General features: G+C 35.4%; 1 protein-coding gene across 1 annotated transcript in view; it reads left to right on the top strand.

The window, feature by feature from the left end:
• The window catches only part of DTNBP1 (dystrobrevin binding protein 1), a 119655-nt gene that overhangs the window by 8231 nt on the left and 100057 nt on the right, over nt 1-11367 (top strand). Inside the window, exons 2-3 of the mRNA XM_081246165.1 lie at nt 4388-4441; nt 5379-5429. Coding sequence (XP_081102291.1) covers nt 4388-4441; nt 5379-5429 — 105 coding nt within the window. The remainder of the gene's footprint in view (nt 1-4387; nt 4442-5378; nt 5430-11367) is intronic.

The following is an 11367-nucleotide window of genomic DNA, read 5'->3' on the forward strand; positions in this document are numbered from 1 at the left end:
GTACTGTCGCTAAAAATAAAGCAGGTTAAGGGGTTTTGGGGTGGGGGGTTGCTATCTTATATAGGGTGGTCTTGCTTATTTTTAGGTTGACTGAATCTTCTGAAGGTTTTTGTGGAGGGGAGCGGCCTGAGCCTACCTGTATTTCTGGAAGAATAATTTGGGAGGCGATGTGATGGGAGGGTTAGAGATGGGGAACAGGGAGAGTATTAAGAAGGCTATAATTAGGGGGCAGGCGAGAGAGAATAGAAATTGAAGGAGGGAATAGTCCTGACATGACGGGCACTGGTCGATTTCATAAAAAGTGAGACTAGGAAGTGAAAAAGGTGGAGAAGTTGAGGATGTTAATTTTGCAGTATCTTAGATAATGATGTCATTTACCAACAGGAGAGAAGTTGAGTAGTTTTGAGAGAGAAGGAGCAGTTGACAGTGCATGTGCTGTGAAGTCCAAGAAACAGCTGGAAATTTATGAAACACTCAGGAGAGAGGTCAGGACTGAAGTGGTGTGTTTGGGGGTGATTAGGATAGAGATAGTCCTCTCTCCCCTTCCTGAGTCTCTGGCTTTTGTGTGAATCTCTCAGCCTTCAGAGCTTTGGGGTCGTGCACTTTTAGGTGTGGTTAATGCTTTCTTGTTTCCTGATCTTGGCTTTAAAAAAGAAAGAAAAAATGATAAACATTAACGGGAAAATATAATAGATTGGATTTCTATTCATAAACAGAATTTAAAGTTGGAATAATGGAGACATGAAAATGAGCCTTAAAGGACAAAATATGCTAATTAATACATTTTGTGGTGTTTTAAAGCAGCCATCCTCACCTTTCATGATGGCTGATGGGGTTAGATGAGCAGGAAATTGAAGTGAGGATAAATGGAATGCCATCAAGGTCCCTCATGCCTTCGAGTCAGGTCCAGAAAGCATGTTTCCTGCTCATCAGTCATTGTCGTGCTCCGCCTCTCATTCTGTGTAACTACTTTTTAAACTTTTTGTCTAAGCAATTTTGCTAGTTATCTCCGTTTCGTAGTTAGATGCCTCCATCTTAGTATTTTCTGTAAAGCTTAAAAAAATAAATGTGCTGGGGTCAAATTAAGGTAAGTCTTTGCAGCAATCTAAAAATAAAATATTGTGCTGTTATGAATTTGAAGGTAAGTGCTTTGAACTCTGAAGTGTGCATTAGTTGCTTCGTGTAGAAAATAATTGTCAGGTGGCTCACTTAGAAGTCTGTGTATTTAATATACTCACACAGCAGCACTCACGTCTCCCTGGGTGTGTGCGGTATTGTGAAGAAGATTAGGAACAGTGGAGAAGGCTTTTATGGGAACTGGTGCATTGGGGGACCTCTACTTTATTTTACTTTGACCCTGTAATGTACATAGCTTCTTATCTTTCTTTTTTTTCTTTTGGCTTCTTACCTTTCTTGATGGTGATAATTTTTACTAAATTTGGAGATAGTTTTTATTAAACTTTTTGTTTGAATTGGTTTTATAATTTACAATTATAGTTTGCTGCCAAAGTCATATTTCCTTTACTTCTTGTGGCAAATCATTATGGTCAGTACAACGCTCCTGTTTTATGGTTTAGGAAACTGGGGTATTTCACTCAGATCAGTATTTCCTTCTCAGTGTGTCAAGACATTGTGGGACTTTATTAGCGAGTTGTTTCTAGCACAGACTCACTGTGAGAAACTTAAATAGAGTTATCCCCAAATAAAAATAGTAAGCTACTTTCAGTTGAATTCTGGGTTTTGAGTATATACTTCAGAAAGGACTGTTTTGCTTTTCTGTGGGTCTGACCTTATTTTTTTGCGACTTAAAGTGTTACATTGACTATTATTCTTATTTTACCTTTTTCTCTCCTGAACTTTCGTCACTGTTTCCAACTTTCTTCTTGCTACTTTGTTTTCTACAGCAGTTTCTATTCTGAATTTTGGCGTATTGATGATTTATATGGAGAAGGTGTGATGAGAAAAGATGAATATATAATAGACTTTTTTCGTTATTAAAACTTTTTTTACAAAGTTTTAAACATATACAAAAATAGAATAACACAGTGAGTCCCATATATTCATTATTCAGATTCAACAGTTGTCGACTACCACATTTGCTTTGTCTCTCCCTTGTTTATAAAGTAAACCTAAGACTAAGCTCTTACATCTCTCATACATCAGTTTTCATCTCTAAAACAAATACATTACATAAATGCAACACCAATATCATACCTAGCAAAATTAACACTAATTCTTTGATATTATCAGTTCTCCAGTCCATAATCAAATTTCCTGTTTCTTAGAAATGTCTTTTTACAGTTGATTTGTTCAAATCCACATCAGATAAGTTCCACACATTACATTTGGTTAAAGACCAATTTTTAAAGTAGGTGGTTGTTAAGGAGCCACTTGGGGAAGCTCTTGCTGACCTTCCAACAATTTTATTTTCAGCTCCCTATAAGCTTCCTCCTTTCTCTTTTATTCCAAACTATTTTTTTTCTTTCTTTCTTTTGGGGAAGTGTGGAGGAGAACCCCACATTTGATATCTTACAATTGAGAAATTTAACATTTTTTTCAGAAATAAATACTTGAAATACTAACCTAAGGATTTTCTAGGTCCTATAATGAATGGTTCAAAGAGGGTCTTAGCAGTGAGCTTTCAATATCCTTGTAACACCTAACGATATGGAATTGTCCCAAATCACTGAATATAATACTAGAATCATTTTTAGTATAATGCACTGCTGTGTCTGCCTATCCTAGTATAATTCTACCTCGGATGTCACAACTAAGTGCCTTTCTCAGCTTTTGGAGTGGAAATGGTTGAATGGCTATCAAAATACCTTTCCCTAGCTGTTGCTTAATCTTAGTTTAAACTGGATTTACTAGTTTCCATGCTAAGCTTGAAAATTTATATTGTTTTTCTGGGACAGGTTAGACTTTTTAAATTCAACTCATCTGGAGAGATATATACAAATAGTTTTGTATTAAAGAGATTGCTAAGTCTTTTTAAAATTGTATTGGAATTGATCTCATCAATATTTTAGTTTTTGAAAAAGAACATAGAACATATAAAAAAATCTTAGTATGATATTGAGACTGCAACTTGTTAAAAAAAAAATGACTTGACACTAGAAGTCCCTTTCTGGTTTTAAGCCAGGCATTATTGACCAAAAAGTTGTAATCCTCTGTCAGGGCTTGCACATACAACTGTGCACAACAAAGGGTTGGGGCATTCATAGGAGAGTCAGCTTGTATGCTAGGACAGTTTCTGACTGAGTGCAGTAAAAGTGTCTTGAGAAAGGAGCACCTGTGTCTAGCTTTACAAAGGCTTTGTGGAGCTAGCTGGGGTACTGTGGCCTATACTTCAGACTCTTTAGAAATGAATATCTGTGGAAGTAATCAGATTAAGAAGAACGTGTCCAGATATCTCATTTTATGTGAGATTATCTCATAATTTAGCATTCGCTTTTTGGCAGTCTGTTATATGATACAGAGTCCACAGTTAAAGGTAGGTAAAAATTGGGCTGGTGAAGTGAAAAAACATTGAAGTTTATGAACTTCATATTTTATATATAGAAGAGCCTATTTAATTTTAATTTACATATGCATTTCTAGCCCGTTTATGTATCCCAGCCCAATAATTTAAAAAAGCAAATAGAAGGGGAGTAGGCTGCTATAGTTAAATAGCTAGCAGAAGCAGTAAGTGGTAGCTGATACCAGATGACCAATGGTAGAGGTGGAAAATTTAAATTTTGAAGAAATAGACGTAGGATCCTGAACAAACTCAGAAAACCACTTTAGATTGGTTTCGAGTTGGTAAATAAAGAGACATTCCTAGCTCAGAAACATCTAAGGAGAGTACTGTTTTGCCACGAAATGCAGTCACTGGTATTCATGATAATGATGCTGAGTTATCAGAAAATGTTCAATAGAATGTCCCAAGACCTCTTTAATGAAGGAGGTTTGTAATGTATTTTAGAAAGCCTTTTATCAATAGCTGAAATTTCTCAGAACGTTGGCACTTAGACAGTGCCTGGCATAGTTATCTACTTAAAAATGTGCTGCTTAAATATCTTTGTTGCCGATCAAGTTCACCTATGGAGACCACTTTTTTTTTTTCTGATGTTGCCAGAGTAGTGAGGTTTTCTAGTCCAGTCATATTTAGGAAATGTTTCTAGAAAAGGGATCTGGGGCAAGAAAAATATAAAAATATTTGCTATAAATTTTCCATTTGTGGTGTCTGATATATAGTAAACAAATATTTGTTGTCTAGAGGTGCTTAATTCTTGCTAAAAAAAAAATTAGCTTATCCAACCCAAAGTTTTACGCGCTGTGAAATTTGCATTTGAAAGAAATCTCTTAAGCTATAAAAATATGATATTTTATACTTGTTGCATTATAGGCTGAAGACTTTAAGTGACAAATCAAGAGAAGCTAAAGTAAAAAACAAACCCAGGTAAGCTTGTGCTGATTTAATTTACTATGACTTAAATTTCATACAACTTTTGGTTGTAGTCATGATAGTGTAATTACTTTAATGGGTTTTATATCTGTTGAATGCATCTGACTAAACAATTTATTGATTCTTTCTAAATTTTGTAACACTGGAAATTTTTCTGATAAAATTGTAAACTGGTTGAAAAAATGGTGACATGTAATTGTTTTACTCCATGATAGTCAATGGCTATTTGATCACAATTAATCATTTTTATTTGTATATTAAGAGCACAGTAAAAGTTCTCCATTATTGAGAAGCAAATTGATAATGAAACAGTACTTGGCAAGTGAGCCTCTTTAGCTGTGTTATCCGTTTTATATGAAAACACTAGTATAATTGGTGCAGTTTTTTCTTTTTTTTTTTTTTTTGTGGTACGCGGGCCACTCACCGTTGAGGCCTCTCCCGTTGCGGAGCACAGGCTCCGGACGCGCAGGCTCAGCGGCCATGGCTCACGGGCCCAGCCGCTCCGCGGCATGTGGGATCTTCCCAGACCAGGGCACGAACCCGTGTCCCCTGCATCGGCAGGCGGACTCTCAACCACTGCGCCACCAGGGAAGCCCTCATTTTTGAATAAAGTAAAGCACGTGACCAAATTTCACTTTAAACCTAGAGATGAGGAGCTTTTTAAAAAATTTCTTGTTAGCTAACATTCTATTAAAGTGTTCATTATTGTGTGCTAAAAATCTATAGGGCAAAGTGATGGTTGATAGTATATTGCAGTATATTAACTTTGGAATAACAATACATTTTTCTAAAAGTTTAGATCAATTGCCATTAATGATTTAAAAATATTCCACATTATGATTGACAGCATCAAAATTATTATATGTAACTTTTTTTTAAGTTGGCCTAAATCAGCAGCAGTTTTTAATAAAATACGTGTTTCTTTTGGCAGGACTGTTCCATATTTGCCAAAGTGCTCTGCTGGACTAGAATTACTTAGCAGGTAAGTGTTTTCATTTAAATAAAAAGGTTATACTTCTGACTATCGTCTAAAAGTATTTTATAACTTTATAGATAGAAACCTTAAAACAACTAAATTTTACCTTAACAAGGAGATTGGAAATTATTTACTTATTTCTGTTCCTGAGGGGCTTTTGCATTTCACTGTTTAATACAAAGGCCATTCAGACTTTGAGCATATTGATCACTGTTGTGTTTACTAATCAATAACTTTATCATGTTCATGTATTATGGTTTCTTTGTTGCAAGAAAATCAATTCTGGATTTGAGTTCCCAATAATTTTCTTACTTTGATTCTTAATTTTTTACCATTTCTTCTCCAATCCATTTCTATTGATGTGCAGATTAATATTAAAATACGTGATTTTCTTAGATGACATCAAAAGCATGAGTAACAAAGGAAAAAAGATAAATTGGACTTTATCAAAATTAAAAACTTTTGCTCTTTAAAGAACACTATCAAGAAAGTGAAACAACAGTCCACAGAATGGGAGAAAATATTTGCAAATTATACATCTGTTGAGGTACTTGTATCTAGAATGTATAATTAACTTTTATAACTCAACAGTAAAAAGACAAATAATCCAGTGAAGAAATAGGCAAAGGATTTGAATTGACATTTCCATAAAAAAGATAGGCAAATGGCCAATAAGCACATGAAAAAATTCTCATCGTTAGTCATCAGGGAAGTGCAGACCAAAGCCACGATGAAATACCACTTCATACCCACTAGCATGGCTATAATCAAAAAGCCAAACAATAACAAGGGTTGGCAGTGATGTGGAAAAATTGGAACCCTTATGCTCTGCTGGTGGGATTATAAAATCACTGCTTTGGAAAACAGTTTGGTAGTTTATGAAAAAGTTAAAAGTAGTATTACCATGTGACCTAGCAGTTTCACACCAAGAAAATTGAAAACTTATGTCCACATAAAAAATTGTACACAAAGGTGCATAATAGCAGTATCATTCATAAAGCAATATTATTCATAATAGCCAAAAAGTAGAAACAGCGCAAGTATTCATTAGGCAATGAATGAATAACAAAATTTCATATCTCCATACAATGGAATATTATTCAGCCATAAAAAGGAATGAAGTACTGAGGTGTGCTACATCTTGGATGAAACTTAAAAACATTATGCTAGGGCTTCCCTGGTGGCGCAGTGGTCGAGAGTCCGCCTGCCGATGCAGGGGACGTGGGTTCGTGCCCCGGTCTGGGAAGGTCACACAAGCCGCGGAGTGGCTGGGCCTGTGAGCCATGGCTGCTGAGCCTGTGTGTCTGGAGCCTGTGCTCCACAACAGGAGAGGCCACAACAGTGAGAGGCCCGCGTACAGCAAAAAAAAACAAAAAACAAAAACCATTATGCTAAATGAAAAGAATCAACAAAAATGGCACATAGTGTATGATTCCATTTATATGAAATGTCCAGAATAGGCAAATCCATAGAGATGGAAAGATAATTTTGCCAAGGTTTGGAGGAGAGAGGGGAATGAGTAATGACTGCTAATGGATATGGGGTTTCTTTTCAGGGTGTTGAAAATATTTTGGAATTAGATAGTGGTGATAGTTGTCCCAACTAATTCTGTGAATATACTGTGAATTATGCAGTTGAAGATTCTTTTTTTTTTTGATGCGAACCTTTTTTAAAGTCTTTATTGAATTTGTTACAGTACTGCTTCTGTTTTATGTTTTGGTTTTTTGGCCGAGAGGCATGTGGGATCTTAGCTCCCCAACCAGGGATCGAACCCACACCTCCTTCATTGGAAGGCGAAGTCTTAACTACCGGACCGCCAGGGAAGTCCTGAATTATGCACTTTAAAAGCATGAATTTTGGGACTTCCCTGGCAGTCCAGTGGTTAAAACTTCGAGGTTGCACTGCAGGGGGCGCAGGTTTGATCCCTGATTGGGGAACTAAGATCCCCTCATGCTACATGGTGCGGCCAAAAAAAAAAAAAAAGCATGAATTTTATGATGTATCAAAACTCAATAAAGCTGTTATAAAAATTAGTATATGGTTTGCGTATGTTGTTATATGCATTTCTGTGCCTCGTAACATGGCATCTGATGGATAAGTGGTAGCCATGTGTACAGTAGAGGGTGTGCTCCTTCGCCTTATCAGCTTGTGTTAGGACACAATCACCTATACCTACATTTTGCTTTCTCTTTTCTAGCTTTTTATTTGGTTTCTTTTTATGGTTGCAAAATCTGGGGATTTTTCTTCTCTGAGTGCTTAATTTGACATTAATTTCCTGCTTGGTTTTGTTGAGTAAGGAACATAAGTGAACATGAAAGGAGATATAGTAAAAATTAATCAGTGGTGTACTGTTTGCATGTTATCTTTTTTAATTTAGGGATTTAGTTGAAAGAACTTCATTGAAAGATTTACTTTAGACTTGTAGACTTATGTGTATGGTAGTTTTGAGAAATTGGGTGCATTTGGGGACTTAACATGAAAAATTTGCAGCCATAGGAATGTCTGTAATGTGTCTATTCATTGCACTGAAGCGCAGTCTTTTCTCTTTGGAACTAGTATTGAGTGGAGGAAAGACCATTTTAAATAGCATATACCTAAATCATAAAATGTTTTTAATTGTTAAAAAATTGTGTAAGATACATATAGCATAAAATTTGCCATCTTAACCATTATTAGGTGTACAATTCACTACTACTGAGTACATTCGCATTGTTGTGCATCCAGTCTCCAAAACTCTTTTCATCTTGCAAATATCTGCCACTGGCAGCCATCATGCTACTTTCTCTTTCTATGAATTTGACTACTTTAGGTCCTCTTATAAGTGCCCTCATACAGTATTTGTCTTTTTGTGATTGGCTTATTTCACTTAACATAATATTTTCAAGTTTCATCCATGTAGCTTGTTAGAATTTCTTCCTTTTTGGTCTTCCAGTTTTATTGAGATATAATTGGCATACAGTACCGTATAAGTTTAAGGTATTGCAGCATAATGACTTGCCTTACATACATCATGAGATGATTGCCACAGTAAGTTTAGTGAACATCCATATCTCATATAGATACAAAATAAAAGGAAAAGAATTTTGTTTCCTTGTGACGAGAACTCTTAGACTTTAACAACATTCATATAGAACATACAGCAGTGTTAATTATATTTATCCTGTTGTATATTACATCCCTGGTACTTATGTGACAAACTGGAAGTTTGTACCTTTTCGCTGCCTTCATTCGATTCCCCTCCCTCCACACCCCGCCCACCCGCCTCTGGTAACCATACATCTGATCTCTTTCTATTCATTTGTTTGCTTGATTGTTTTTAAAGTATAATTCATCTACAAAACTACGTTAGTCCCTGGTGCACAACATAGTTTTTCCATATTTCTGTACATTACAAAATGATCACCACTAATTCAAAGGAATTTCCTTCCTTTTTAAGGCTGAATAATATTCCATTGTATGAATATATCGTATTTTGCTTATTCATTCATCCATTAATGGACATTTGGGTTGCTTCCATTTTTTGGCTATTGTAAACAATGTTGCTATGAACGTGGGTGTGCAGATATCTCTTCATGACCCAGCTTTCAGTTTTTTGGCAGTATATACTGAAAAAAGGAAGTGCCGAATCATATGGTAATTCTACTTTAATATTTTGAAGAACCCCTATACTGTTTTCCATAGCAGCTGCACCATTTTACATTCCCCTAGCAGTGCACATTTCTCCGGTTGCCATTTCTCCACATTCTCACCAAAACTTGTTTTGGGGGTCTTTTGTTTGGCTGGTTGATTTTTTTTTTTTTTTTTTTGCCATTCTCATTGGTATGAAGTGGTATCTCATTGTGGTTTTGATTTTCATTTCCCTAATGACTGATGATGGTGAGTTTCTCATGTGTTTATTGGCCATTTATATATCTTCTTTAGAGAAATATCCAAGTCCTTTGCCTGTTTTTGGATAGGGTGGTTTTTTCTTGTTGAATGTTAGGAGTTGTCTATATATTCTGGATATTAATCCCTTATCAGGTATGTGATTTGTAAATATTTTCTCCCATTTTATTGGTTGCCTTTTTATCTGTTGATTGTGTTCTTTCATGCACAAAAGTTTCTAATTTTGATTGAGTCCAATTTGTCTATTTTCTTTGTGGCCTGTGCCTTTGGTGTTATATCCAAGAAATCATTGTCAAATCTAATGTCATGAAGCTTTTCCCCATGTTTTCTTCTAAGAGTTTTATAGTTTTAGTTCTTATGTTTGGATTTTTTGATCCATTTTTAGTTAATTTTTGTGTATGGTGTTAAAGTAAGAGTCCAACGTCATTCTTTTGCATGTGGATATCCACTTTTCCCGGCACCCTAGCATATTTGTTGAAAAGACTATCCTTTCCCCATTGAATGATCTTGGCATAGTTGTCGAAAATTATTTGACCATACATGCACGTGTTTATTTCTGGGCTGTCTATTTCATTGGCCTATATGTCTCCCTTTATACCAGTGCCACACTGTTTTGATTATTATTTGATTTTGATTATTGTAGCTTTGTAGTAAGTTTTGAAATCAAGAAGTGTGAGTCTTCCAACTTTGTTCTTTTCAAGATTGTTTTGGCTTTTCAGGATCCCTTGACCTTCCATATGAATTTTATGATGGATTTTTTTCTACTTCTACAAAGAATGCTATTGGGATTTTGATAGGGATTACGCTGAATTTGTAGATTACTTTGGGTGCTATTGACAACATCTTAACAGTATTAAGTCTTCTATTCCATGAACGTGGGATATCTTTCCATCTATTTATGTCTTTTTAAAAATTTCTTTCAGCAATATTTTGTAGTCTTCATTGTACAAGTATTCACCTCCTTGGTTAATTCCTAAAATTTTTTTGATGCTATTGTAGATAGAATTGTTTTCTTAGTTCTCTTTGTTGTCTCCTTCCTACTGCCAGCTATAGGTTCAGTTTGTTCTTTTTCTAGTTCCTTAAGTTGTGAAGTTAGATTGTTGATTTGAGATCTTTTTCTTTTTTCTTAAGCCTGAACTTTTTTTTTGAGAGATAATTGACATATGACATTATATTAGTTTTAGGTGTACAGCATAATGACTCAATATTTGTATATATTACAAAATAATCACCACAATAAATCTAGTTAACATCCATTATCACACATAGTTTAAAAATTTTTTCTTATGATGAGGACTTTTATGTTTTACTCTCTTAGGAACTTTCAAATATACAATATTGTATTATTAACTATAGTCACCGTGCTGTATGTTATGTATAACTACAAGTTTATAGCTTTGACCACCTTCACCCATTTCTCTCTCTCACACACACAACCACACCCAACCCCTCAGCCCCTGCCTAACCCTAACCCTAACCCTAACCCTAACCCTAACCCTAACCCTAACCCCCAGTTTGTTCTCTGTACCTATGAGTTCAGGTTTATTTTGTTTTGTTTTCTATTTATTTATTTGAATTTTTTTTGTTGAGGTATAGTTGATTTACAATATTAATTTCAGGGGTACAACATAGTGATTCAAACTTTTTTATAGATTATACTCCATTTAAAGTTATTATAAATTATTGGCTATATTCCCTGTGCTATACCCTTGTAGCTTACTTATTTCATACATAGTAGTTTGTACCTCTTAAACCCCTACCCCTTTCTTGCCCCTCCCCCTCTTCACTCTCCCCACTGGTAACCACTAATTTGTTCTGGGCATCTGTGAGTCTGTTTCTATTTTGTTATGTTCATCTTTTGTTGTATTTTTTAGATTCCATATATAAGTGATAACATACAGTATTTGTCTTTCTCTGTCTGACTTACTTCACTAAGCATAATGCCCTCCAAGTCCATCCATGTTGTTGCAGATGGCAAAGGGGTTGCTCCCATGTCCTGGCTCTTGTGAGTAGTGCTGCTGTGAACATCGGGTGCATGTGTCTTTTTGAGTTATAGTTT

This window comes from Mesoplodon bidens (genome assembly GCF_964165515.1).
Source record: "Mesoplodon bidens genome assembly, chromosome: 10".
NCBI classification, from domain to species: domain Eukaryota; kingdom Metazoa; phylum Chordata; class Mammalia; order Artiodactyla; family Ziphiidae; genus Mesoplodon; species Mesoplodon bidens.